Genomic DNA, 24,191 nt, shown 5'->3' with positions numbered 1-24,191 from the left:
AAATGTAAATGTGTTTTCGACATGATTGATACACTGTTTATATGAAGGAAGTAAACACATATTAGAAGGTAATTTAAACGAGGAAACATGCTTTGGACATGGCCAACATTTTTATTTGTGACATTATAGTGTTTTCAGAAAAATCCGTTGGAGAAACATAGGTATACAGAAAAATAGAAAAACATGCTGCAGAGTGGAACTCGAGCTAAGTAAAAGCAAAACGAAAGCCATGTGCAACACGTTTGCTAAACAGCTGAAGATATTTGTCAGAGGCACAAATGGAAACTATTCAGAGTATGTATATTGAAGGCAGACCACAATCACTATGATAAAATAAATATATGGAAAAATGTACTTGATAGTCAAAAGCAACTTCGCAATGTGCCTAATGAAGAATTTGTTTAATCAGTATATATCATCTGCTATGACATATGGATCACAAACTTGAACATTGACAGGGAAAATTTTACAAAATCTGAAGCATGTGCCAAGTAGAGTGGAGAGATGCATTTTAGTTATTGTACTGAGAGACATAGAAATATATGGTTAGTAATACCTTAGATACATCGTATTCACTTAATGCAGGCAAGTCACCTTTGGAAGGACACATTGCTAAAATGGATTATGGCTGAGGTGAATCACACACAAGACGACATTCAACGCGGAGGTGGAGTTATTAAATTCGCTTGCATTGCAGGAGCTAGATGGATTGTTGCATCACAAAACTATGAGAGATGGTTATGGTTTTGATAGGTCTTCGTTGAATAGTTGATAGATCGTGGCTGGTGGTGAGTGCTTGAATATTAAAAGAGGGTCAGAATCCACAAAAAGGAAATTATATAAATAGAGTCAATGTGTAGAGTCTTCAAAAATTACTCACACCGACACGTTGTAACAAGTCACCTGCTTACACTTTAGTTACCTATTCTTGTACCAGTTGTAGGCACTCCTGCAACTAACGGTCACTTATGTTTAACTTCTCCCTACTCTTATCTACCTTTTGCCTCCCTTATCCTGCGCTCAGCAGCTCTGCTCTCGGCAACTTCACACACAGCGACTCCGCACAAAGCGTCTTCGCACACAGCGTCCTCGCACACAGCGTCTCCGCACACAGCGTCTCCGCACACAGCGTCCTCGCACACAGCGTCCTCGCACACAGCGTCCTCGCACACAGCGTCTCCACACACAGCGTCTCCGCACACAGCGTTCTCGCACACAGTGGCTCCGCACACAGCATCTCCGCGCACAGCGTCCTCACACACAGCGTCTCCGCACACAGCATCTCCGCACACAGCGTCTTCACACAGTGACTCCGCACATAGCGTCCTCGCACACAGTGGCTCCGCACACAGCGTCTCCGCACACAGCGTCTCCGCACACAGCGTCTTCACACAGCGTCTCCGCACACAGCGTCCGCGCACACAGCGTCCTCGCACACAGCGTCCCCGCACACAGCGTCTCCGCACACAGCATCTCCGCACACAGCATCCTCGCACACAGCGTCTCCGCACACAGCGTCCTCGCACACAACGTCCTCGCACACAGCATCTTCGTACACAACGTCCTCGCACACAACGTCTCCGCACACAGCGTCTCTACACCTCCACCGCTGCCTTCACCTACGCTCCCTCAGACCCGCTCACCCGTGTGTGCTGGGCGGGGGGATCAGCCAACACCCGCCCGGCAATGACGTGAGGGGTTAGGTCCCATTGACGGCTGGAGCTGCAGCGGCGAGATGCCTTCACACTTGGTCCCCGGCAACAATTCCCCGCTCCGCTCACGCACACGCCCTTACATTCCTCTGCTAATTATCTGAGACGTCTCACGCGTTTCTTTCAGCTCTCGCTAGTCTAGTGCCTGTCGGCCCATCAATCAACCCTTATCTCCTGTCTCCCTGGCAACACCTCCGTGCAAACCTCACGCGCACCTGTTTGCCCTCAGTTGCCCTCGCTTAACTGTACACCGCATATTTCATTACAAATGTAATGTTGCCTTGAGTGATTAAGGACTTTACTAAATCTCATAAAGCCTGGCAGGAGAAGTGAAAATGCTATGCGATATCACTATTGTTTAATTGGTGGTGTATTAATTGCATTGCATCAGAATTTAATTGTTGGGACTTTAATTGTAACTTCTATTTCAGTCCAGCCCCACTTTTGTTGATACATACAAAGTACCTGTATGGCTTTCATGTTTGTTGTCTTTTGCTCATTCACATCTCATAATAAAATGTGAATTGTTAATATGTAACTAAGTACTTGTTCTTGTAGGTTCTCTGGTAATTATTATGTTATATAATTCGGATGCTGCCATGGTGTGATGGATAGCACACTTGATTTGCAATTCAGTGAAAGACTGGTTAGATTAGATATCCCAACTCAACGGCGAAAACAATCAAGTGCTTAAAATGCCCTCAAATCGGTCCACCCAGCATTATGAATGGGTACACCACAGTTAGTCAATCAGCAGGTCGTGTGTGGTGGGTTACAAGGTGTTGTGTTCCCACCTCTTGCAAGATATCTTGCCAGCGTGAAAGAATAGGCCAAATACCTTCTAGAGGGGCTCTCTAGAGCACCTTCTAGTGAATGTTGTGCCAGCAGTGGTAAGAACAAGCATTTCAGAGCTGCACCTTTGTCTTTTATAGAATGACAACATGCCTTGTGAGTTTTTGTAAGTACAATGCTGAGTTGGTGGAAGGAGGAATAACAAACCTGCAAGATTGGCGTTATGGCTAATTTGAGAAGTCCAGAAAGCAAATGTCGGAGGGCTGAGATAAAAATGTAACTAAATTTGTTCTGAGTGATCAGTTTGTAGAGTGGAGAAGTGGTGCAGTAGTTCAAATGCACTACACTATAACATGGTCCCTTGAGTTAAATTCCTGACAATGGAAAGTAATACCTGAACCAGTCATAGGCCTCCATTTTACACCAACTTGAACTGACCAGCATGGTCAAGTATGACAAAATAACCCCCATGACAAACATCCTCAATCAGGAGTGGACTGACAAAGAGCTGAAAGTTTAAGGTATTTTTTATCACTATACATACTTGGCTCACATTACAAGCCAATTAGTTGTCGTTTGACTTTGAAGAAGTTCTGTTGGCTCTAAACAATAGTTTAGCAGGTTTCGGAAAATTGTGGCTCTGTAGCCGTATGCGGCTCTTTAAGGACTGCTTCGTGGCGTTATTTATTAAGGATCGCCGTTTCGCATTCGAATGTCTTTTAAATGTATAGATTTTTTCACAGAAAAAATGGTTCTTCTTGTTATTTTGGTTGCCGAACCCTGCACATGATGAACACTCTCATGTTTGTTAAATGTGGTTTATATGTGGCTTATGAGTTTCTTCACAATATTTATCTATGAATATAAACATAGGCAAACGTAAAAATAATTTTAAAAAAATACAACTGGTTGCTTCAAGGTGACTTCCTAAAGAAATTGTCAAATAAACTGTAATAGGCCTAAACATTCCTGGCTGCTGCCATTATGTGAAATATTATAGGAGATTAAAACTTATTTTGTTCTATAGTTGTGTGACCATACTCCCCCATTCTTGGAAATGCACAGGGCGCTATATCCGAAATAGAAAAGAATTGTTGGAGAATGGGGCGGGGGAGCCAAGGACCGGTTTAGATCTCAATCGCTACTGATATGCAAAGTCGGGTGACGTACATGCAGAAATACCTGACTCTGTGATTCGTCTATATAAGCAAGGCAGGTGAGAGGAGCAGCCAGAGCATCCGACGTACCTGATGCTCTTTCAACACGACGTCGTCAGGTGAGCGTTTCATTCGGACATAAAATTGAATAATCTTCACACAAGCTAGCTGCAATCAGGCACGCAGTACTATGTGTGATTTTTACCCCTCATGGTGAGGTACAGGAATTAGTAATATTTCAATGAACATCTGTTTTTAGAAATTATGTTTATATCTCTGTTTCAATGCCATGATACACTTGAGTGTAGGTGCTAACTATATCTTAGCATGCACTGTGTTCTTTAAGCCATTCAGGAGGGAGATTTGATTGCATTCCATGAATACTCATTGTATTTTATCGGGCAATCACCTAGTTATAAAGATCGTGTATGTTATTTATATTTTATTTTCTTATTGTATACGTAGTAGTTATAACAATTCTAAATGCTGAGTCGTTATGCTGTAGATAACTTAGCAATTTGTATTACTATTTAAAGTGCATTTCACAAAACATATGATGTATCATGGCTTGTCATGCTGTTTTGTTGACACCATGTATACATTCTTACAGGCTATATAAGTATGCTGCATAGATATCGCATACAGTGTGAAACTAGGTGAAAGCTCATTGAGCTTAATAAAGTACATAATAGGAGGTAAAGTAATTTATGTAACAGATGCATGCAAAAAAGTGTGTCCCAAGCATATATTTGTTGTACTCTAGATATTATTATGATTTTCCACTTGTTTGTAAGTTAGAGTTGCACATCAAGCGGCTGATTTTTTTTATTACTTTCAGTGGAAAGGAATTTCCTAAATTTGTACTTCATCAACAAAGATGTATGTACAAAATCATATAGCACAAGATTCAATATTTAAACAACATACATTTTCAATGCGATAATTTGCAACACTCATCTGCTCTTTATGTGATACATTTTTTAAAGCATAAAATAAGTGAAACATAAAGTTGGAGTAACAAATTTAGTATCTTCATTCTAATTGTTGTTACAGTATTTATGTACGAAATTAAATGAATATTTGACCATAAATGTGAATGTAATTGTCACCTCCTTTGTATTTATATCACTTTACCTTGAGTGATTACTCCTTTTCTCTCTCAGATATCAACTTACAATGTCCGTGGATGTAGAGACATAAATGCCTAAATATTTCCTTCTTAGGAAGTTGGATAGCTTCTTTGTTAACACAAATTATCAACCTGTGCAGTGCAAACATCACATCTTTTGGATTTCCCACTCGCTTAGGCACAATCTCTAGCCACCACCCTCTTGCCCGATGCGGCAACACCCCCTCCACCCTCTCGGCTCGAAATATAAGGGGTCGTCCATAAATGACGTCACACACCTAGGGGGGGGGGGTCAGACATTTGTGACGATGTGTGACAATGTGTGACAATGTGTGACGGGGGGGGGGTTAGAAATATGACGTCACATCAAAATGCGCAACTTTAAAAAATATTAATTAAATAGAATTGTTATAACACTAATTTTTTTAAATTTAAATTATTAACTATTTTATTATTTTTTATTTACTAAGGTCGCCTTTTATTTATTCCATGAAGGAGCATTTTTCTTATCCATGGGAGAATGGAGAAGCATAAATGTAGTTATTTTTTTAATGATTGTTATTAAACATTTAGATTTTAATGATTCTACCAGGGCTTTTAATTCTGTGGAATGAATATGTGATTGTTATAAGTGTACTCTCCATTTTGCTTCGTTCTACTACAAAGTTGAAAGTATTTTTTTATAGTTATAATTACTTTTAATATTGTATAATTATAAGAGAATGTAAATATAATATTCTGAACATCTGCAGTTTTAGTTAGACGTTGAATATTTTCAAGTGAATTTTATGCAAAATTTCAGCTTTTTAATACGTATTCTCAGGTTTTTTCGGTAAAGTCACGTAAAAAAACCTGAGAATATGAATCATTGCAGTCACGAAAGCTTCAAATCTAGAATTTTTTAATACGTGTTTTCTCCTACAACATCAGAGTGCAGCACCACATTAAATACGCACTACAATTGCAATAGCTTAATAGTTTAAAGCGATTTGAAGCAAGTTTTATTTTCAAATTGGAAATACGGTTGGGGGGGGGGGAGCAGAGCTTCGTGACGTATTATTTGAGGGGGGTCTGACTTTTTGTGACGCCGTGTGACTAGGGGGGGAGGGGGGGTCAAAAATCGGCCAAAATCTCGTGACGTCATTTAAGGACGGCCCCTAAGGACTTGTTTCAGCAGCCTGTTTCTCTCTCCCACCTGAAGATGATTGCTTGTGTGGCGATCTAAACATCATGATCTATTAGAAATCTAGCGAGAGAGCTACTGCAGCCAAAGGTTATATAGGTTTGTTAGCAGTTATTTCCGACTCTGAGTTACATTACCTTGGTAAATGTATTTACATTAACAAGCTAAATATCGCACTAACATCGCTGCTGCTCCCTTTTCTTCGATGCGGCGGTGGCGCTCGTTGTTTAATATGCTGAATGTCTCTCATTAACACGTTCCTTCGGAGTGGGCAGGTAGGAACTTGGTTGGACAGCGCATTTGTGCACGACAGACAAATATGCACGACAGACAAACAAATAATCCCTGGTGGGCAGTGTGGAACCTGTTGTTCCTACCTGTATAAAAGATAACTTGACTTGAGGTAGCCAGGCAGCCAGCCAGGTAGCCAGCCCCCTTAACTATCGGCCCCTCCCCCTTGCTTAGGCCCCTCCCCTTACCCCCCCCCCCCCCATATTCATAGGCCCCTCCCCTGACCCCCCCTCCCTTAGGCCCCTCCTCTGACCCCCCCCCCCCTCAGGCCCCTTTCCTGACTCCCCCCTTCCTTAGACCCCTCCCCTGACCCTCCTCCCTTAGGCACCTCCCCTCTCCGTACCCGGCAGTAAGTCTCCACCAATCAAAGAGCTGTTTATATTATATATATTTATGCACGACAGACAGACAAAATATCCCTGGTGGTCAGTGTGGAACATATTGTTCCTACCTGTAACACAGCCGCTGCTGCGGGAGCCGTCTCACATTGACATGCTAATCTCTAATCTCGAGCAATACAATGGCTTCTTCAGCACCGTGGGGTTACATTAACAGATTGAGATGCTAATCTCTAGCAACACAATAGCCGAGGTATACCTAGCTCTGCGATCTTATATTTACTTGCAAATTCCATCTCTAGCCTCGCCCACTTACCCTTGGGTTGTACCCATCTCAAACCTATATAACCTTGGGCTGCAGTAGCTCTCTTGCTATATTTTTTCTTGCCTCAGCAGTCCGCCTACCGTATTTTTTCACCTGAAGACGATTGCTTGTGTTGCGATTAAAACGTGATTTTATTTTATTTTATTATTTTTCTATCTACATGACTTTACCGAAAGACCCAAAGAGTATGAATTCCTGGAGTCACGAAAGCTTTAAGTCGCTATTCCAAATTAAAATGAAATCATTTCATGAATTCAATCATCGATGTTTATTGTACATACAAATTAAGCGAGGATGGTAAATAGGATAAATTGATGCTTTTCAATGCAGTTTAAGGTAATCTACCTGACTAAAGCTCAAACCACGAACACATAATTTGGCATCACTATTGAATAATTTATAGAGTTTGATGTTCTGAGATGCCGATATCCAAAAAGGGTGCATTTTTCAATAATTTTATCTCTTGCCATAAATCAACAATAGATTGCCCAAGTGGTTTCCAATTTCCTGGATTCATGACAACCAAACATGGCAGTTTAAATCCCATGAACATTGGCTCAATTGAATGCTATGTTTTCGTCCAATGTGGATGTTTTCTTAACATACTTCTCTCAGTAACTAAAATAATAATTGTGCGTTTCTATCTACATGATGAACTAATTAATATCAGTGACTGATATCTGATCCGGTTCTGGGCTACCTCGATCGACTCAGCCTCAAATGAGGACCTGGTGGGGTGTATAAACATCAGAACTGGGGAGAAAAAAGTGGTGCTGACCATCAACCCTCTATTGTGCCGTGTCAAACTTCATAGGTGCTCTGTAACAGTGCTTGCCCCAACAGTGGGGGTCTTTGTCTTTGTTTAAACCTAGGTACGAGGAAGACGAGGGCATGATGTTGTCTGGTGTCATTTTGCTCCTCGTCCTCACGATCCAGGCTGTGGCAGCTCAGCAAGGTATGATACAATCCCACCACTCTGAAAGAATGTGCAATTCACGCTCTATACAGCACTCATTAGGATGTTCGATTTCACGGGACAAGTTATCACAAGCCTACTGGCTATCAACAAAGATTCAAAGGTTTGTTCATGAAGCCATCCATATATACAGACACAGAGACAATTTCAGGAAGGGAATAGACTGAGCAATCATTGGAAAGATGTCATCAACCACTTTGGGTCATGACTTGATTTGTGTTTTCTTGTCAACCTCCACCGTCAGCAGTGTGGGTGTGTGGAGCGAGGTGCAATGCTTTGATTGGTGTAGACCTACTGCCGGTGTAAACGCTTTCTCCTACATTAACATTAGCTGCCCCTTCCATCTCTAAACCTTTATAAACAGCTCTTTGCTTGGTGTAGACCGAGGCCTCGTCAAGGTAAGGTAAAAGTTAAAAGGTAAAAACAACGAGCCTACCTTTACCCGACCTTTTACCTTACCACAATACAATTGTTCTACCCTACCATTTAGCAGGTAAGGTAAAAGGTAAAAAGCAACGAGCCTACCATTACCCAACCTTTTACCCTTACCTCAAATTACCCGATTACAGGGTAATTACTGGGGTACTACTACACATGAACAAGGTTTATAACGGTAAATGCTAGGTAGAGCGCTTTATTCATATAGAATTCTCTCTATTCCAATTTTACACGCTTTCTCTGAACTCACTGTTGTTGTCGTTGTTGTTGCCGTTGTTGTCATTGTTGTTGTTGTCGTTGTTGTCGTATCCTCAAATCTTGTAAATTAATTTTAACCCACTTCCTAATGTGGTATCGACTGCAAACTTGGTATAATTCTAGATTTGAATTTGAATTTCATTTTTTACCTACGTGACTTTACCGAAATAACTAAATTTGGTATACTTATGTCATACTGATGACAATGTATTCTATCATTAAAAAATATGTATTTGTATTTTTTTTTATATTATTTTTAATTTGTTATGTTTCGGCTTGGGTCTAATTGTTGATGGTCAACTGATGTTGGCTGTAATTGGCCACGGTCCCTTACGTTATGGCAAACTTCGGGACCACTTCCTGGAGTCGTGGAGTTCTGCCACTACTAGTACATTTCATAAAAGCGTGTTTTTTAATAAAGTTTGTTTTAATATTACTTATTAAATGGAGGCCACGGACTGCGCCACGGAGCTTTTAGCGGTAAACAAGGTACTGTAGTTACCGGGTAAAACTTCGTGCTTCCTTTACCCTACCGGGTAATTCTTCTGAGCTACCTTTACCCTACCCTTTACCTTACCACTTGGCATGTCGACACCTTTACCTTCACCCTTTTATCCGGTAAAAAGGGTAAATTACCTTACCTTGCCGAGGCCTATGTAGACCTACTGCCGGTGTCGAGCCCTCTCTTACATTCACATTAGCTGCCCCGCCCATCTCTAAACCTTTATAAACAGCTCTTTGATTGGTGTAGACCTACTGCCGGTGTCGGAGCCCTCTCCTACATTAACATTAGCTGCCCTGCCCATCTCTAAACCTTTATAAGCAGCTTGCCCTCACAGGCTAACCTCCCTGTCCCTGATGACGACCGCTTGTGTTGCAATCGAAACGTCGTGATATATTTATTCACTTTATTTTGACTTTACCGAAAGAACGATAGAATATAAGTTATCACAAATGCCTTTATTATACAAATAGAGAAATCATAAAACCATGTACAAGCAATCCACCACATAAATTACAGTAAAGCAATACAACTTTTTACCCTTAGATTTATGCTAGTATCAGATATTGACAAGCACTTGGACAACAGATTGAAAAGTATTTATTTAGAACAGATGTTTGTGTTTAGTTTGTTTTCCTTCCCCCGCGCCTCGGATTAGGATGGTTGGTTACGTACGGTGCGAAAAGAAGTTCAACATACATACAAGATGCTTGTAATTTGCAGGGATATGCATGTAATTTAAACCTATACATAATATATACGAAAGATTATTCAGATTTTATCAATGTTCAAGTCAGTTACAGACGAGTCATCCTTGGTAACTGTATTGTTGCATGCAGCACAATGCATACTCTTGTATAAGCTCACTCTCCTGTGAAAACGCCCTGATCACACGCCACACCCCCTTTGTATTAACTCCTCGATCTTTTTGGAACATTCTGGAAGGTTCTTCTAATCTTCTCCATCTCTTTTCCACCAATCATGTCCCTTCTCCACCTCTCACTCTCCCCTCCCTATTTTCTCTTTCCTACCAAATCGCATTCTCCAAGTCTTCAACCAATCCCATGCTTTTCTGCGCCAGGCTATGCACCAGCTGTCGTTGATTCATAATTTGTTCAAGATGTCCTTACATGACCCTTTCTCAAATATGACTAAACAATTCTATACCTCATAAAAGTACACATGTTATAGGTTTTCCAGTTAGATTGTGTAACTATAAATGTTTTGTTAAAACCCACCACCACCTTACACATACAATTCGTAAGGCTTGTTACAAAAACAAAATGATGTGTTACTATTTTGATTTAAAGCTTTCGTGACTGCAGGGATTCATATTCTTGGTTCTTTCGGTAAAGTCACGTAGAAGGGAAAGAACCAAGGATGTGTTACTAGTTCAGCACACCGGTGTTGAAGAGTAAACCCACAACATTTACCATTCGAGTACGAAGTTCCGTTGGTAATTACAACCAGCCTCATCAGGCGACAGCCAGAGTTGTGGATAAATGATATTTTGCTCTTAAATAGGATACATGTGATGTTGTCACTTGTGAGCCAATCGGGTGCGAAGAATGGAGGGGGTTATTGTAATCATTTTAATTGCAATGGATCTCTATTATTGGTTGGGTTATGCACAGTTAATCACCATAATAATTTGCATGCATGACGGGCATGCGTGATGCACATGCACACCATGTATGCACATCCAGCCGTTTTGGGTGCAAAAAAATCGCAATACCTGTTGGCTTATGTTGTGATCAAAACGTCGTAGTTTTTTGTGATTTTCTTTCACCCCATCTACGTGACTTTGCAGGAATTCATATTCTTTGGGTCTTTCGGTAGTCACGAAAGCTTTCAGTCAAGGTTTTTTGCTCACAGTTAATCACCACCGGCGTACCTGTAAAGGCATGCAGTTAAACAGTGTATGACTTAAATTTTGATTTAAAGCTTTCGTGACTGCAGGGATTCATATTCTTGGTTCTTTCGGTAAAGTCACGTAGAAGGGAAATAATAAAATAATAATAAATTATCACGACGTTTCGATTGCAACTCAAGCAATCATCATCAGGTGTGAAAACCACAGCAAGAAAAGTTTAAAACAAGTGGCGTTTTTTCTTAACGTGTATGACTTGATAATATGCTTCCAAGCAGCACTGAGCCAATATCTATAAAAACAGTTCACATTATTTTTATTTCGCTCAATTTCAATAGATTATCTAATTAGTCTTGGCTTTTTGTAACTAGTTTTGCACAAAACCTCAACATTATCAAAATCAATTAAGACAGCTTAATGATTAATGACACTAAATCATGACAATGTCCAGTCAGAACTCGCTGAGAGTTACGTGTTGGGCAAAACCGTGTTCGACAAATAATATACTTCGATTTAAAGCTTTCGTGACTGCAGGGATTCATCTTCTTGGTTCTTTCGGTAAAGTCACGTAGAAGGGAAGTAATAAAATAATAAAAATAAAACATAATAAAACAATTCTCACGACGTTTCGGCCACAACGCAAGCAGCCATCCTCAGGCGAAGAATGAAACACCCCAAGCTTGGAGCGTATATCTAACCCAGCTTAAATATACGCTCCAAGCTTGGGGTGTTTCATTCTTCGCCTGAGGATGGCTGCTTGCGTTGTGGCCGAAACGTCGTGAGAATTGTTTTATTATGTTTTATTTTTATTATTTTATTACTTCCCTTCTACGTGACTTTACCGAAAGAACCAAGAAGAGAAATAATATACTTTATATGAACATTTGGTTTGTGTTACTGAGTTCGAAATGACCACCCCCTCCTTTAACTAATTATGTATGATTTCCGCCCTTGATATTGTTCTAAAAGATACCGAATCTCTATTTTTTGTGTGGGTACACTCTTTATTTTTCAATCACACCTTAACACAAAACCCGTCACCATTACTCTTCCCACTCGCGGCCATTGCTCCACCCTAACATTGAATTTCCAGCTCAAAGATCGCCCCTAATATTGTCACTTGAACGTTCATGATTAACCACCTAGGTGTCTGAATGACTAAAGTCTTCTACGAAGGGGCAGCTAGATGCAATGTGTGAACATTTGCTTTGTGCCATTATGCGTGTTGAGTGTTACATTATTATACGAAAACATCAAAAAATATACATTGTATACATTGTAAATGAATCGTTCTCAGTCGAATTCACACCTTTCAACAGATTTAGCACTCTCACAGTACTACTTGTCAACACGAAGATGAGAATAGATTAAACACCACCATTGTGGTCCAAAAAACATACCTCATTTGGTAAACTGTGTATTGCCGAAACACGCATTCTTATAAAGACGCGATGGGAAAAGAATTCCTGTATTTGTATATTAAATAGATATGATGTGAGAACCAAACGACAACATTGTTTAACAAGTATATACACATATTCTTAATGAGTGTATTGAGGTGACAATTATTTTAATGCATTTAACACTTCCTTTCCAGAATCAGCCATTCGCCTGGTTGGAGGAGTAGGCCCATGTCAAGGCAGAGTGGAGGTCCTCTATAATGGCTCCTGGGGAACGGTCTGTGATGATTACTGGAGCATCAATGATGCCCAGGTTGTCTGCCGAAAGGTCGGCTGTGGAGCTGCTCTTTCTGCCCAATCAAATGCCTACTTTGGTCAGGGCAATGGCACCATCTGGCTGGATGATGTGACATGCAATGGGTCGGAGTCCTCTTTAGGAAATTGTTCTCACCTGCCATGGGGGCAACACAACTGTGTTCATGCTGAAGATGCTGGTGTTATATGCAGTGGTGTGTACGTCTCAAACTATGTCTACTTTTAATAATTTTTGCATGTTGTCCAGTCTGGAAAGAACCCACATGGCAAATTTCAAGTTCGTTGCATGTCAGGAAGTACGCTAAACATTTTGAACAGACACACATTCACAAATTTCCCTTTTATATACTTAGATAAACTATTGGCTTTTTACAATCACCATCCCTCCAGAATCAGCGATTCGGCTGATTGGAGGAGGAAGCTCATGTCAAGGGAGAGTGGAGGTCCTATATGCTTGTTCCTGGGGCACGGTCTGTGATGATTTCTGGGACATCAATGATGCACAGGTTGTCTGTCGCATGGTCGGTTGTGGAGTTGCTCTTTCTGCCCCATTAAATGCCTACTTTGGTCAGGGCAATGGCACCATCTGGCTGGATGATGTCAGATGCAATGGTTTTGAATCCTTTCTGGGACCATGTTCTCATCGCCCATGGGGACAGCATGACTGTAGCCACAGTGAAGATGCTAGCGTCGTTTGCAGTGGTGTGTACTTCTCAAAATATATTTTAATACAAGTTCCAAATATTATTTTTCTAATATTAAATGGTAATGAATTGCTGTATCTTTTATGAATGACAAAATGTTCATTCAGTTTTTTTTACTTTTGTCGGTCAATTAAATACAACTTTAAAAATGAGCAATCTTAATTGGTTACAGCTCAAACAAGTGCATCAACCACGACAAGGCAGCCAACAACTCAAGCCCCTGGTGAGTATAAATTTGTCAATAAATGACGATGCAAATTCATACATTTTTCAAATCAAAAGATGGTTGTAAATGGAGGTCTATGTAATATGCATAACAAAAACACATTTTAAAAAAGTTGACTTTCAAATAATCAAAGTTAAGAAAGAATAAACATAACAATCTTACAATGGCATATAGTGAAGCTTGCCAATTTATTCAGTGCACATTTCTTTAATCCACAGAGACAGCCATTCGCCTGGTTGGAGGAGTAGGCCCATGTCAAGGCAGAGTGGAGGTCCTCTATAATGGCTCCTGGGGCACGGTCTGTGATGATTACTGGAGCATCAATGATGCCCAGGTTGTCTGCCGAAAGGTCGGCTGTGGAGCTGCTCTTTCTGCCCAATCTAATGCCTACTTTGGTCAGGGCAATGGCACAATCTGGCTGGATGATGTGACATGCAATGGGTCGGAGTCCTCTTTAGGAAATTGTTCTCACCTGCCATGGGGGCAACACAACTGTGTTCATGCTGAAGATGCTGGTGTCATTTGCAGTGGTGTGTACATCTCAAAATATGTTTGTTTAACGTTTTAAGTGCTAAAATGCGTCTAATATATAAAGGTAACATTACAATGACAGAGTTTATTAAATATAGTACTGTAAATATGAATGGCATTACTTTTTGGTTCTTTCAGTAAAGTCAGGTGAAAGAAAATAAATGAAATAATAGAATACAACGTTTAGATTGTAACACAAGCAATGATCATCAGGTACGAATGAATGAGAAAAAACAAACCTAATAAACTTAGAAATATAATGCAATACAACACAGAGAGTCGGCTAACATAACAGTCAACACCCTACCTGGTTGATTACGTTCTTCCAAAGAGTGTTAAATTGGAAGTTAAGTGTGACATTTTAGAGAGAGACAAGACACAACACGGAGACACATAGACAGACACACAAGCAGAGAGATACAACACAGAGACAGAGAGAGAGAGAGAAAGCTAACTTAAATCCTCCCCATAGAGGTGGTTTAAATTTGATTTGGATTTTCTTAACCTCAGATGAAGGAAACACATTTTAACATTCACTTTATTGGTTACAGCTCAAACAAGCTCATCACCCACTACAAGGCAGCCGACATCTCAACTGATTGGTGAGTTTATACTTTTGAATTTATGTAAAAATGAAACGTCCTGCAATGAAAGTTTGGTTCCAAATGGTAGCATGTGTGATATATTGACTTTCTACAATCACTTTCTCTCCAGAATCAGCGATTCGCCTGGTTGGAGGAGGAAGCTCATGTCAAGGCAGAGTGGAGGTCCTCTATTCTGGGTCCTGGGGCACGGTCTGTGATGATGGCTGGAACATCAATGATGCCCAGGTCGTCTGCCGAAAGCTTGGCTGTGGAACTGCTCTTTCTGCCCAATCAAATGCCTACTTTGGTCAGGGCAATGGCACCATCTGGATGGATGATGTGACATGCAATGGGTCGGAGTCCTCTTTAGGAAATTGTCCTCACCTGCCATGGGGGCAACACAACTGTGTTCATGGTGAAGATGCTGGTGTCATTTGCAGTGGTGTGTACTTCTCAAAATATGTTTGTTTAACGCTTTAGGTGCTAAAATGCGTCTAATATATAAAGGTAACATTACAATGACAGAGTTTATTAAATATAGTACTGTAAATATGAATGGCATTACTTTTTGGTTCTTTCAGTAAAGTCAGGTGAAAGAAAATAAATGAAATAATAGAATACAACGTTTAGATTGTAACACAAGCAATGATCATCAGGTACGAATGAATGAGAAAAAACAAACCTAATAAACTTAGAAATATAATGCAATACAACACAGAGAGTCGGCTAACATAACAGTCAACACCCTACCTGGTTGATTACGTTCTTCCAAAGAGTGTTAAATTGGAAGTTAAGTGTGACATTTTAGAGAGAGACAAGACACAACACGGAGACACATAGACAGACACACAAGCAGAGAGAGACAACACAGAGACAGAGAGAGAGAGAGAAAACTAACTTAAATCCTCCCCATAGAGGTGGTTTAAATTTGATTTGGATTTTCTTAACCTCAGATGAAGGAAACACATTTTAACATTCACTTTATTGGTTACAGCTCAAACAAGCTCATCACCCACTACAAGGCAGCCGACATCTCAACTGATTGGTGAGTTTATACTTTTGAATTTATGTAAAAATGAAACGTCCTGCAATGAAAGTTTGGTTCCAAATGGTAGCATGTGTGATATATTGACTTTCTACAATCACTTTCTCTCCAGAATCAGCGATTCGCCTGGTTGGAGGAGGAAGCTCATGTCAAGGCAGAGTGGAGGTCCTCTATTCTGGGTCCTGGGGCACGGTCTGTGATGATGGCTGGAACATCAATGATGCCCAGGTCGTCTGCCGAAAGCTTGGCTGTGGAACTGCTCTTTCTGCCCCATCAAATGCCTACTTTGGTCAGGGCATTGGCACCATCTGGCTGGATGATTTGACATGCAATGGGTTGGAGTCCTGTTTAGGAAATTGTCCTCATCTGCCATGGGGGCAACACAACTGTGGTCATGGTGAAGATGCTGGTGTCATTTGCAGTGGTGTGTACATCTCAAAATATGTTAAAACTTTAAGTTCTAAAATGTGTGAAAGTTCGGGATATATTTGGTACTGTATATATTAATTGCACTGTCTGTAGCTCAGCTAAAGGGAAACACATTTTAACATTCGCTTTATTGGTTACAGTTCTATAAGCACATCAACCAATGCAGGGCAGCTGAACACTCAACCTATTGACGAGAATACATTTGTCAATAAATGTATATGCAAATTTATTCATTTTTAAATCAAAAGTTGGTTATAATTAGAAGTATACGTCATATCTGTAAGAAAAAACCACCCATGAAACATCATTAGCAGCCAGATTTCTTTTTATCATTGTCAACATCATGCATAATAATTGAATAATGTATGGCCATTCTCAATCCACTGCTGGATAAAGGCTTCCCTTTGCCATGTCAGTTATTGGGTTATTTGACAATCCATGACCATCTTCGTTCATTTTGGTTAAGTTCTTATTCACCTATAATTTTAAATAGTATCTGTATAATATCACTTAATATTATATGCAATTAAAAGCCCTGCTTTAAATTTGTATTCTAAAATCCCTGTGAAATGTGCTTATAAAAATATCCTATTCTGGTCATTATCTTTAATGGTTTATGATGTAAAATTATACATAAAATGCAGAATACAGCAGAAATCCAATAATCCACGTTGGTTTGGGGAGAAATAATTGCAGATCTTGTCATCGGTGCCCCACCAACATTCAAAGAAAATATTTTCGCGCCAATGCGGTGTGGTGTGAGTTGTGTGATGAAAGAGCCACGTGATTCTACAAATACTAAAAATAAAAGATGGATTACAGTGCAAGCACGGCACATGACTAGCGGCTCCAATTAATCTTCTGTAAATTTGTGGGTTGTAACATTTTATAAGACCCAACTGGTGCAAATCGATCATGAGCGTATGGTATAGAATTTTTTCAGCATTTTTTAGACCTCAAATCCAAGATTTAGAAATGCAAACAAATATTTTCTCCTAATAATATCACATCAGCACGACTAGTTTCTACAGATGTAAAACTAAAATGTCGCTGAATAATGTTTTGCCAAAATCTTAGCTCATTTTCCTGCAGCTAGAGGTGGGACAAAGTCATTGTTATGCAAGTCCAAGTCGAGTCGCAAGTCATCAAATTCATGACTCGAGTCTGACTCGAGTCCAAGTCACATGACTCGAGTCCACATCTCATAGGTGGGACAAAGTCATTGTTATGCAAGTCCAAGTCGAGTCGCAAGTCATCAAATTCATGACTCGAGTCTGACTCGAGTCCAAATCACATGACTCGAGTCCACACCTCTGCCTGCAGCTCTGCCCCTGCAGTTCCACGTTAGCTCTGGTCACTTCGGGAGAACGTGGTTCGCAGTGCACGTAGCATTTTTTATTTGCCACGGTATTCCACGGATTCCAGGAGCAGTCACAAATCACCAATAATCTGTGATTTACAGGGATTCACAGATCATTGCATTTCTGCTCTATAGTAAAGAGCTGTTTACCTTCGGTCGAATACGGTCACATGACAGGGGGTACATGACTCCATGTAGTTTTGATGCTCGGCTGGTTTTATAAAGAAAAAAACACGATGTTAACCTTTGGATCGTCTGCGGGTTATCATTAGGTAAAATTAACATCAATAAAAAGGTGTAAAAATTGTTGTGGTTAAATGTTTGTTCGAGATAAAAAAAAAAACTAATTGTATCACGGTTGGCTACGTATCGTACGAAATCAGTTCAATGTCCATCGTGGCTCATTGACATGTTATCTAAGCAATAACTTTTCTGCATTCTGTTTACTCCAGATTCAACCATTCGCCTGCTTGGAGGAAGCCCATGTCAAGGCAGAGTTGAGGTCCTCTATGCTGGCTCCTGGGGCACGGTCTGTGATGATTATTGGGATATGAATGATGCCCAGGTCGTCTGTCACATGCTCGGTTGTGGGGCTGCTATTTCTGCCCCACAAGTTGCCTACTTTGGTCAGGGCAATGGCACCATATGGCTGGATGATGTCAGATGCACTGGTTCTGAATCCTCCCTGGGATCATGTTCTCATCGCCAATGGGGGCAGCATGACTGTAGCCACATTGAAGATGCTGGTGTCATTTGCAGTGGTGTGTATGTTGCTAAATCTTTCACTAGAATTTAACTAAATGTTCATATGTGATAACTTAATTTGCATGTTGTATTATTTTGGTGTCATTCAGTAATGATCGTAATCTTTTATGCGTTTGTCAACAGCCAATCGCTGGTGCTCTACATATCTTAGTAATGCAAATGGAAGCATTCTTTCAAGTAACTTTGGCAGCCAGTGTGGTGCGAGTACCCCTTACACGTGGATGATAAAAGCATCTCCTGGCAAAGTTATACTTCTTCAGTTTACCTTGTTTAGGTTTGTATACAATACACCCCAAATGTCACGTTTTCCTATGGCTAAAATACTATGTACATGCCTGTTCTCTTGCACATCTTGGAAGCGACTCAGGGTTGAGCCTGGTTAACATTTGGATGGAAGGCCACCAGTGCATACAAAATATTGTAGGTGTGGGGCTGCAGGTCGCCGACATATTTCAGTTGAGCAATGGATTGTTAAATCTATCAGTGCAGAGCTTTGAATTGAACCCTGAATTGAAAAACAGCATTCTCATGCTCAGCGATCGTTTCTTGTTAATTAAATAACATTACTTGGATTCACACCGTTTTACAGTTTAGAAGAATGTACTTGTTTATTGTAAATTTTTACAATATCTTTTCCTTTTTCTATTCAACTTCAACGTTTCTCACGATAAATAGTGAATATCAACTTCCCTCGTTAAAATAACATTTTAACAAAATTACATTTTAACGGAAAAATAAGCTCTGCATTTCACACATTAGCGCTTCAGAGCAGAAAAAGGCAGGAATATTGACTGGCTTGTCGATTGAGTTGTGTCTTGAAAACACTGAAGTTGCAAGAAATATTTTATATGAAAGGTCTGATGAGTTTGTTTCTGTACGTTTTCATAATTTTGTCACACGGATTTGCAAAAAAATGTATTCCAACTAATTAATGTACTATTTAGATTGTCACCCAAACATTGTACCAAATTGGTGGAACCCCATGAGCAGAGCCCTTACAAAAACAAATTCAGAGCCAATCGGTATCTACGGGATTGCTGAGGAGATTCTGCATATTTGCAAAAAATGTAATCCACCATAAACCACTTACTTTGAGCCATTCCAAAATTGTACCATAAGCAATGGCAGAATGGTTAGTTTCTTTCGTAGAATTGACCATCATTATTCCAAAAAAGTGATACAAAAATAGATGATACCCAAAATAGATAAATGAATCTTGATTTAAAGCTTTCATAACTGCAGTAATTCATATTCCTTGGGTCTTTCGGTTAAGTCACGTCGATAGGTTCAAATACATTTTGTTGTTATTTTCTTTGAACCTATCCACGTGACTTTACCGAAAGACCCTAAGAATATAGATAAATGAATCCTGAGCTTTGTAAAAAAAGAAAATAATAGGCTTTACCCTTTTTGGAAATAATACAGGTATTAAGATGTTCATAGACATTTTAGAGTTTTAGTTAGTAGCGAATTCAGCATGAAGCAAAGACTTCAACAATAATCCTAACAACTTCAGTCCTTGTCAAATATCTGAACTTGTCTCAGATCAATTTTGCCTTAAATGAGCATCTGGCATGGCATGTAAACATCAGCACTGTGTCGTGGTCTCCAGTTTCTGTGCAATATCCGCAGCAGTCGGTGCTTGCTATTCGCATTTCCCTCTATAGCCTATTAGGCTAAATGGCGGATCTCTGTCTGAGTTTACGTGTGTTTGTGTTGTAGTCTATCCAGTGACTGCTTGAATGAACGTGTGGACATTTACGATGGAAACATCACAACTCCTGACACTAAATTGGCAACATTCTGTGGATCAGATGTCCCACCAGCAATCAGATCTCTCTACTCTAACGTAACTTTGGTTTGGACTAAGCAACAAGTATTGGCAGGTTTGTTCCATAACATTTTCCACATTTTTGGCACTTGATGTTATTCACTGTGACTGCGTAAATTATTACAATGACAATTATGACCCCATCGGTAGGAAACAATGGAATTTTTCGCATGTGAAAGCTACACACCGACTGCCTTATAAAATGTATCGATGTACACCAGGCCTTTATCATTCACTCACTCTCCCCCAGCAGATTAATTAATTGTCACGATCTGGGGTCAAGAGTCGATTTAAGAACCAATTTGTTTTATCCCATGATTAGTCTTGTTTGTATTGTTTGTTTTTATTTCTGCATTTTTGTTTGCTCAAGTAGAGTAAATGCAGCATGAGTGTAATTTATATAATATACATAAATAATGTATCGATTTCTATCAATGCATTGTTACATATCCAGTTTGTACATATTCATTATTTTCATTTGCAGGTGTGTATATGTTTTCATGTTTTCTTTTAATTTGTTATTCTTATTTTGTTGTCTGATTCTAGGAAGGGGGTTTCAAGTGTCATATACGTCCGTGACACCCTTGGATCCCATTCGTGGTACGCTCTTTATTGCATATAATTGTAACATAATATCTGTCTGCACAGATAATATATACAGGTGCCATTAGTCTGTGGTTGTAATTCAGGTGGAAATGCAGCTCTTGTATTAGACGAACATAAGCATCATGGTCAATTTAATGGATCTAGTGTCATCCTCATAACTGAGCATTGATGCCTAATGACAGATACTTTCCACCATTTATGAGATTCAGCACCACACACATTTTCCACGAACTGGTCTTCTTTTTCCCCTTTCCGATTATAATTTCTCTATATAGAACCATACTCATAATTTTTAAAACACTTTAATAATGTTTCCTGCTTTTCCATTTGTTTAAAATCAGCCGACAGCTTTTTCTGGTTGTAGACATTCTCTCTCAAAATGTATTTCATGATAGCAGATAATTTTTTCAATGTTTCTGTAACATCACATTTCAAACACATGACCTCTTTTCTTGTCACACTTGCTCCATGTTAATGTGTTATGGCATATCCCGCTACAATTCACACCAAAGCCTTCGTATCGTAAGTCTCACTTTCCAATTTATTTGTTTTGATATGTAAAATATGAAACCGTTTCCAATATTTAGATCAATAATTTAATATTTTAAAAGGTAGCTGGACATTTAAGGGTTATGGTTAATGAATGGCCTTTGAATTGTTAATGCATTTTCTGCTGACATCACTCAATCTTTTTTTATTCTTTTATTTTTCAGCATGTGGCCAGGGCTCTCTCATTCAGACTCCTTGGCTTGCCAGTCTAGTCAATGGAAACGTTACATGTGATGCAACACTCATCGGTGATAGGTGGCTGATAACAGCCGCTCACTGTACCCAGAATGCCAGGTATTTTGCCCCTCTTCTGTAACTCTTTATGGTAACTCTTCATGGTAACTCTTTATGGTACACGACCATTCTTATTATACAAATTACTCATGTACTTTATATTTTATATATGTGTAGGGGATTAACGCGCTCCAAGGGGGGAAATTGGAAAGACGTGTGGGTTATGGACAGTGGGGTCGCATCAGGGCAAGCAGGTGTTGCTGGGGGATAATGGCCGGAGAGAGAAGGCTCGTTAGGTGATTATGGGATGCAGAGCAGTGATTGGCCGGATGTTGTTGTCAGGGACAAGCACGTCTGGGGATGGGAGCAGGTGGCGGTGGGGACCGCAGTCGCGGCGCGTCGGTGGGGACGCCGGGTAATTAATTGGTAATTAAGAGGACGGGGATAAATACGGGAGCGGCAAAGTGAGACGAGGAGTTGTGCTGGGAGCTGGACGGAGACAGTCGAGGAGAAGAAGAAGAATAGGTTAGTAGTAGAGACGGAGAAGAAGAAGAGATGAGAGGTAGGATAGGCTAGCAGTGGAACGGGAACAGAGAAGACACGAGAGAGGGAGAGAGACAGTCGGAGTGAGATGGAGAAGCCGAGAGAGAGCGAGACAGTCAAAGCCGAGACAGGCGAAGCAGAGAGGAGAGTCTGGGAGAGAGAGATGGAGAGAGAGAGGTAGGGAACGGAGCGAGCGAGGCAAGCAGAGAACACGCTGAAGTCTCGGTTGTGGAATGTAAATTGTTTTGTGAGATAAAGTGACGACGGAAAAAGAAGAAGTTGTCCGCGTAAAGTTCAGCACTACATATGTGTAATACATAGTTTCGAATAGCACAGTTAAAATGGACACTAATTATTTACTGCCCTATACATCACATCAAACATTTTAAAGGGCATCTCCTCTGCAGTAGCAGCTGTCACTGTGGACACAAGCTGATTCGCTAGTTATAATCCAATTTGGTATTTAAACGTGCAAAAACTCACTTTGTCATCGATAAGTGGCAGCCAATTGCAATTTAAGACACATTTATGGAATCTGTGCTTTGCAATTAGAAGAAGCCCCTGATAAATGCAATGTCAAATGTATTTTTTTTTGTTAAAGCTGGAAACAAAATGTGGCTCTTCAGGTGTGGTCTTTTTGGTGAATCTGTGGTGAGCATATCTTCTCTAAAGTTTTTTCCACGCACTACTTCGGGCATCGTCAGGAGTTGAATGCAGGTAAAGTGAAGATGTCCACAGTAGTGCGTGGCACACGCTTTAGAGAACACGTGATCAACACGCTGTCTAACATGGAAGACCACACTTGCATTAGGAGTGGGTGAAAACACCTACTACGTGTTCTAATGCAGTGCTGTGTTGTAGCCTGCAGGTTCAAGGTTGGCAGGCTCTGCTGGGCCAGTACCCAGTCAGAGGTGTCGTTCGCTTCCTACACAAGTTCGCCGTGCGGAGAATCATCGCACACGGGCAATTCTCCACATCACTCCCACAGGACTATGACTTGGCACTGGTGGAGTTGGCACGCCGTGTGCCCATCTCAGACATCGCCTCACCGGCTTGCGTCCCATCAGACAGCCCCAGTTTCCCCAGCAGCACAACAACTTGCTACTTGACCTCCTACCCCGGTGAGACTTCGCTCAGTCAATGTCACCTGCAACTGAACACATACAGCACGAGAACTGCAGCACCTGACTTGCTGTCAGGGCTTGAGATGTGCAATTGAAAGACGTCTAATTAATGTTGTGCTGTTTATGCATGCAGTAATTAATGTTCGTGTATATTTTAATCTTTTTCAGCCTTCACAAGCGGTGTTGAAATTCGCATCGTCCCACAAAGAACCTGTGCCTCGTCGCGGAATTATGGATCATCGGTGAATGTGAGGATGCTCTGTGCTGATGTATCAGGTCACCCATCTGCATGTTGGGTAAGTCACATATTAGATGCTGTTTAACCAAAATCCCTTGGCTCAAAAAACTGTGTAATTGTGTTTGTAATTCTACACACTTTGAGATTATTTCCATATCAGCATTTTATAACGATTGATATTCCTTTTGAAGTGCTGAAAGGATAGTTCATTAATCAAAAGTTAACTTTACGGTTTGTTAACATTCTGTATGTAGTATTCACTTATTGAAATCACGCCTTTACAATATTACACGACTTGTAGCAGCATCTCATTATAGCTCCTAGCCAAAATTTGCTTTATTGATCAAAGATGCATACATATATAAAGGTCTAATATGATAGATATAAAACGCATTTAACAATTATTTTGGAAACGCATCTCCTTTGGATGGTCAGATTAGTTCAAATGGAATCACCATAATGCTCACAATTAATGAATTTTGCCATAATTTCCCTTCTTGGCACAAAGAGCCCAACTGCTATGTAATATTGCATGCAGTGTAATACTGTTAAACTTCTCTCATTCATGTCGTACAATTTCCCACTACTACTGGATGTGCAAAAAAAATGCACATAGTAGGATAAACAGAGCACTTCTGCATGACTAAATGAACATTATAGATTGAATTTCCCAACACCTCCTGGTGACTCATCTGCAAAGTTACACAGATGTTTTTATGTTGAACTTATTTCACAC

General features: G+C 40.2%; 1 protein-coding gene across 4 annotated transcripts in view; it reads left to right on the top strand.

The window, feature by feature from the left end:
* Positions 1–24,191, top strand: part of LOC144720637 (scavenger receptor cysteine-rich domain-containing protein DMBT1-like) — an 81,496-nt gene that overhangs the window by 54,436 nt on the left and 2,869 nt on the right. For 3 of the 4 annotated variants that reach the window (XM_078597538.1, XM_078597539.1, XM_078597537.1), the window contains 14 exons: positions 12,569–12,880; positions 13,563–13,613; positions 13,835–14,146; positions 14,699–14,749; positions 14,862–15,173; positions 15,726–15,776; positions 15,889–16,200; positions 18,018–18,326; positions 18,454–18,604; positions 20,053–20,216; positions 20,708–20,761; positions 21,481–21,610; positions 22,955–23,214; positions 23,386–23,513. In XM_078597538.1, coding sequence (XP_078453664.1) covers positions 12,569–12,880; positions 13,563–13,613; positions 13,835–14,146; positions 14,699–14,749; positions 14,862–15,173; positions 15,726–15,776; positions 15,889–16,200; positions 18,018–18,326; positions 18,454–18,604; positions 20,053–20,216; positions 20,708–20,761; positions 21,481–21,610; positions 22,955–23,214; positions 23,386–23,513 — 2,597 coding nt within the window. The remainder of the gene's footprint in view (positions 1–12,568; positions 12,881–13,562; positions 13,614–13,834; positions 14,147–14,698; positions 14,750–14,861; positions 15,174–15,725; positions 15,777–15,888; positions 16,201–18,017; positions 18,327–18,453; positions 18,605–20,052; positions 20,217–20,707; positions 20,762–21,480; positions 21,611–22,954; positions 23,215–23,385; positions 23,514–24,191) is intronic. The other variant, XM_078597540.1, reaches the window with a different exon arrangement.

The sequence above is a fragment of the Lampetra planeri genome, chromosome 9 (genome assembly GCF_965212315.1).
Source record: "Lampetra planeri chromosome 9, kcLamPlan1.2.h2, whole genome shotgun sequence".
NCBI classification, from domain to species: Eukaryota; Metazoa; Chordata; class Hyperoartia; order Petromyzontiformes; family Petromyzontidae; genus Lampetra; species Lampetra planeri.
Note: the sequence above shows the minus strand (reverse complement) of the source record. Positions and strands in the feature narration are given on the sequence as shown.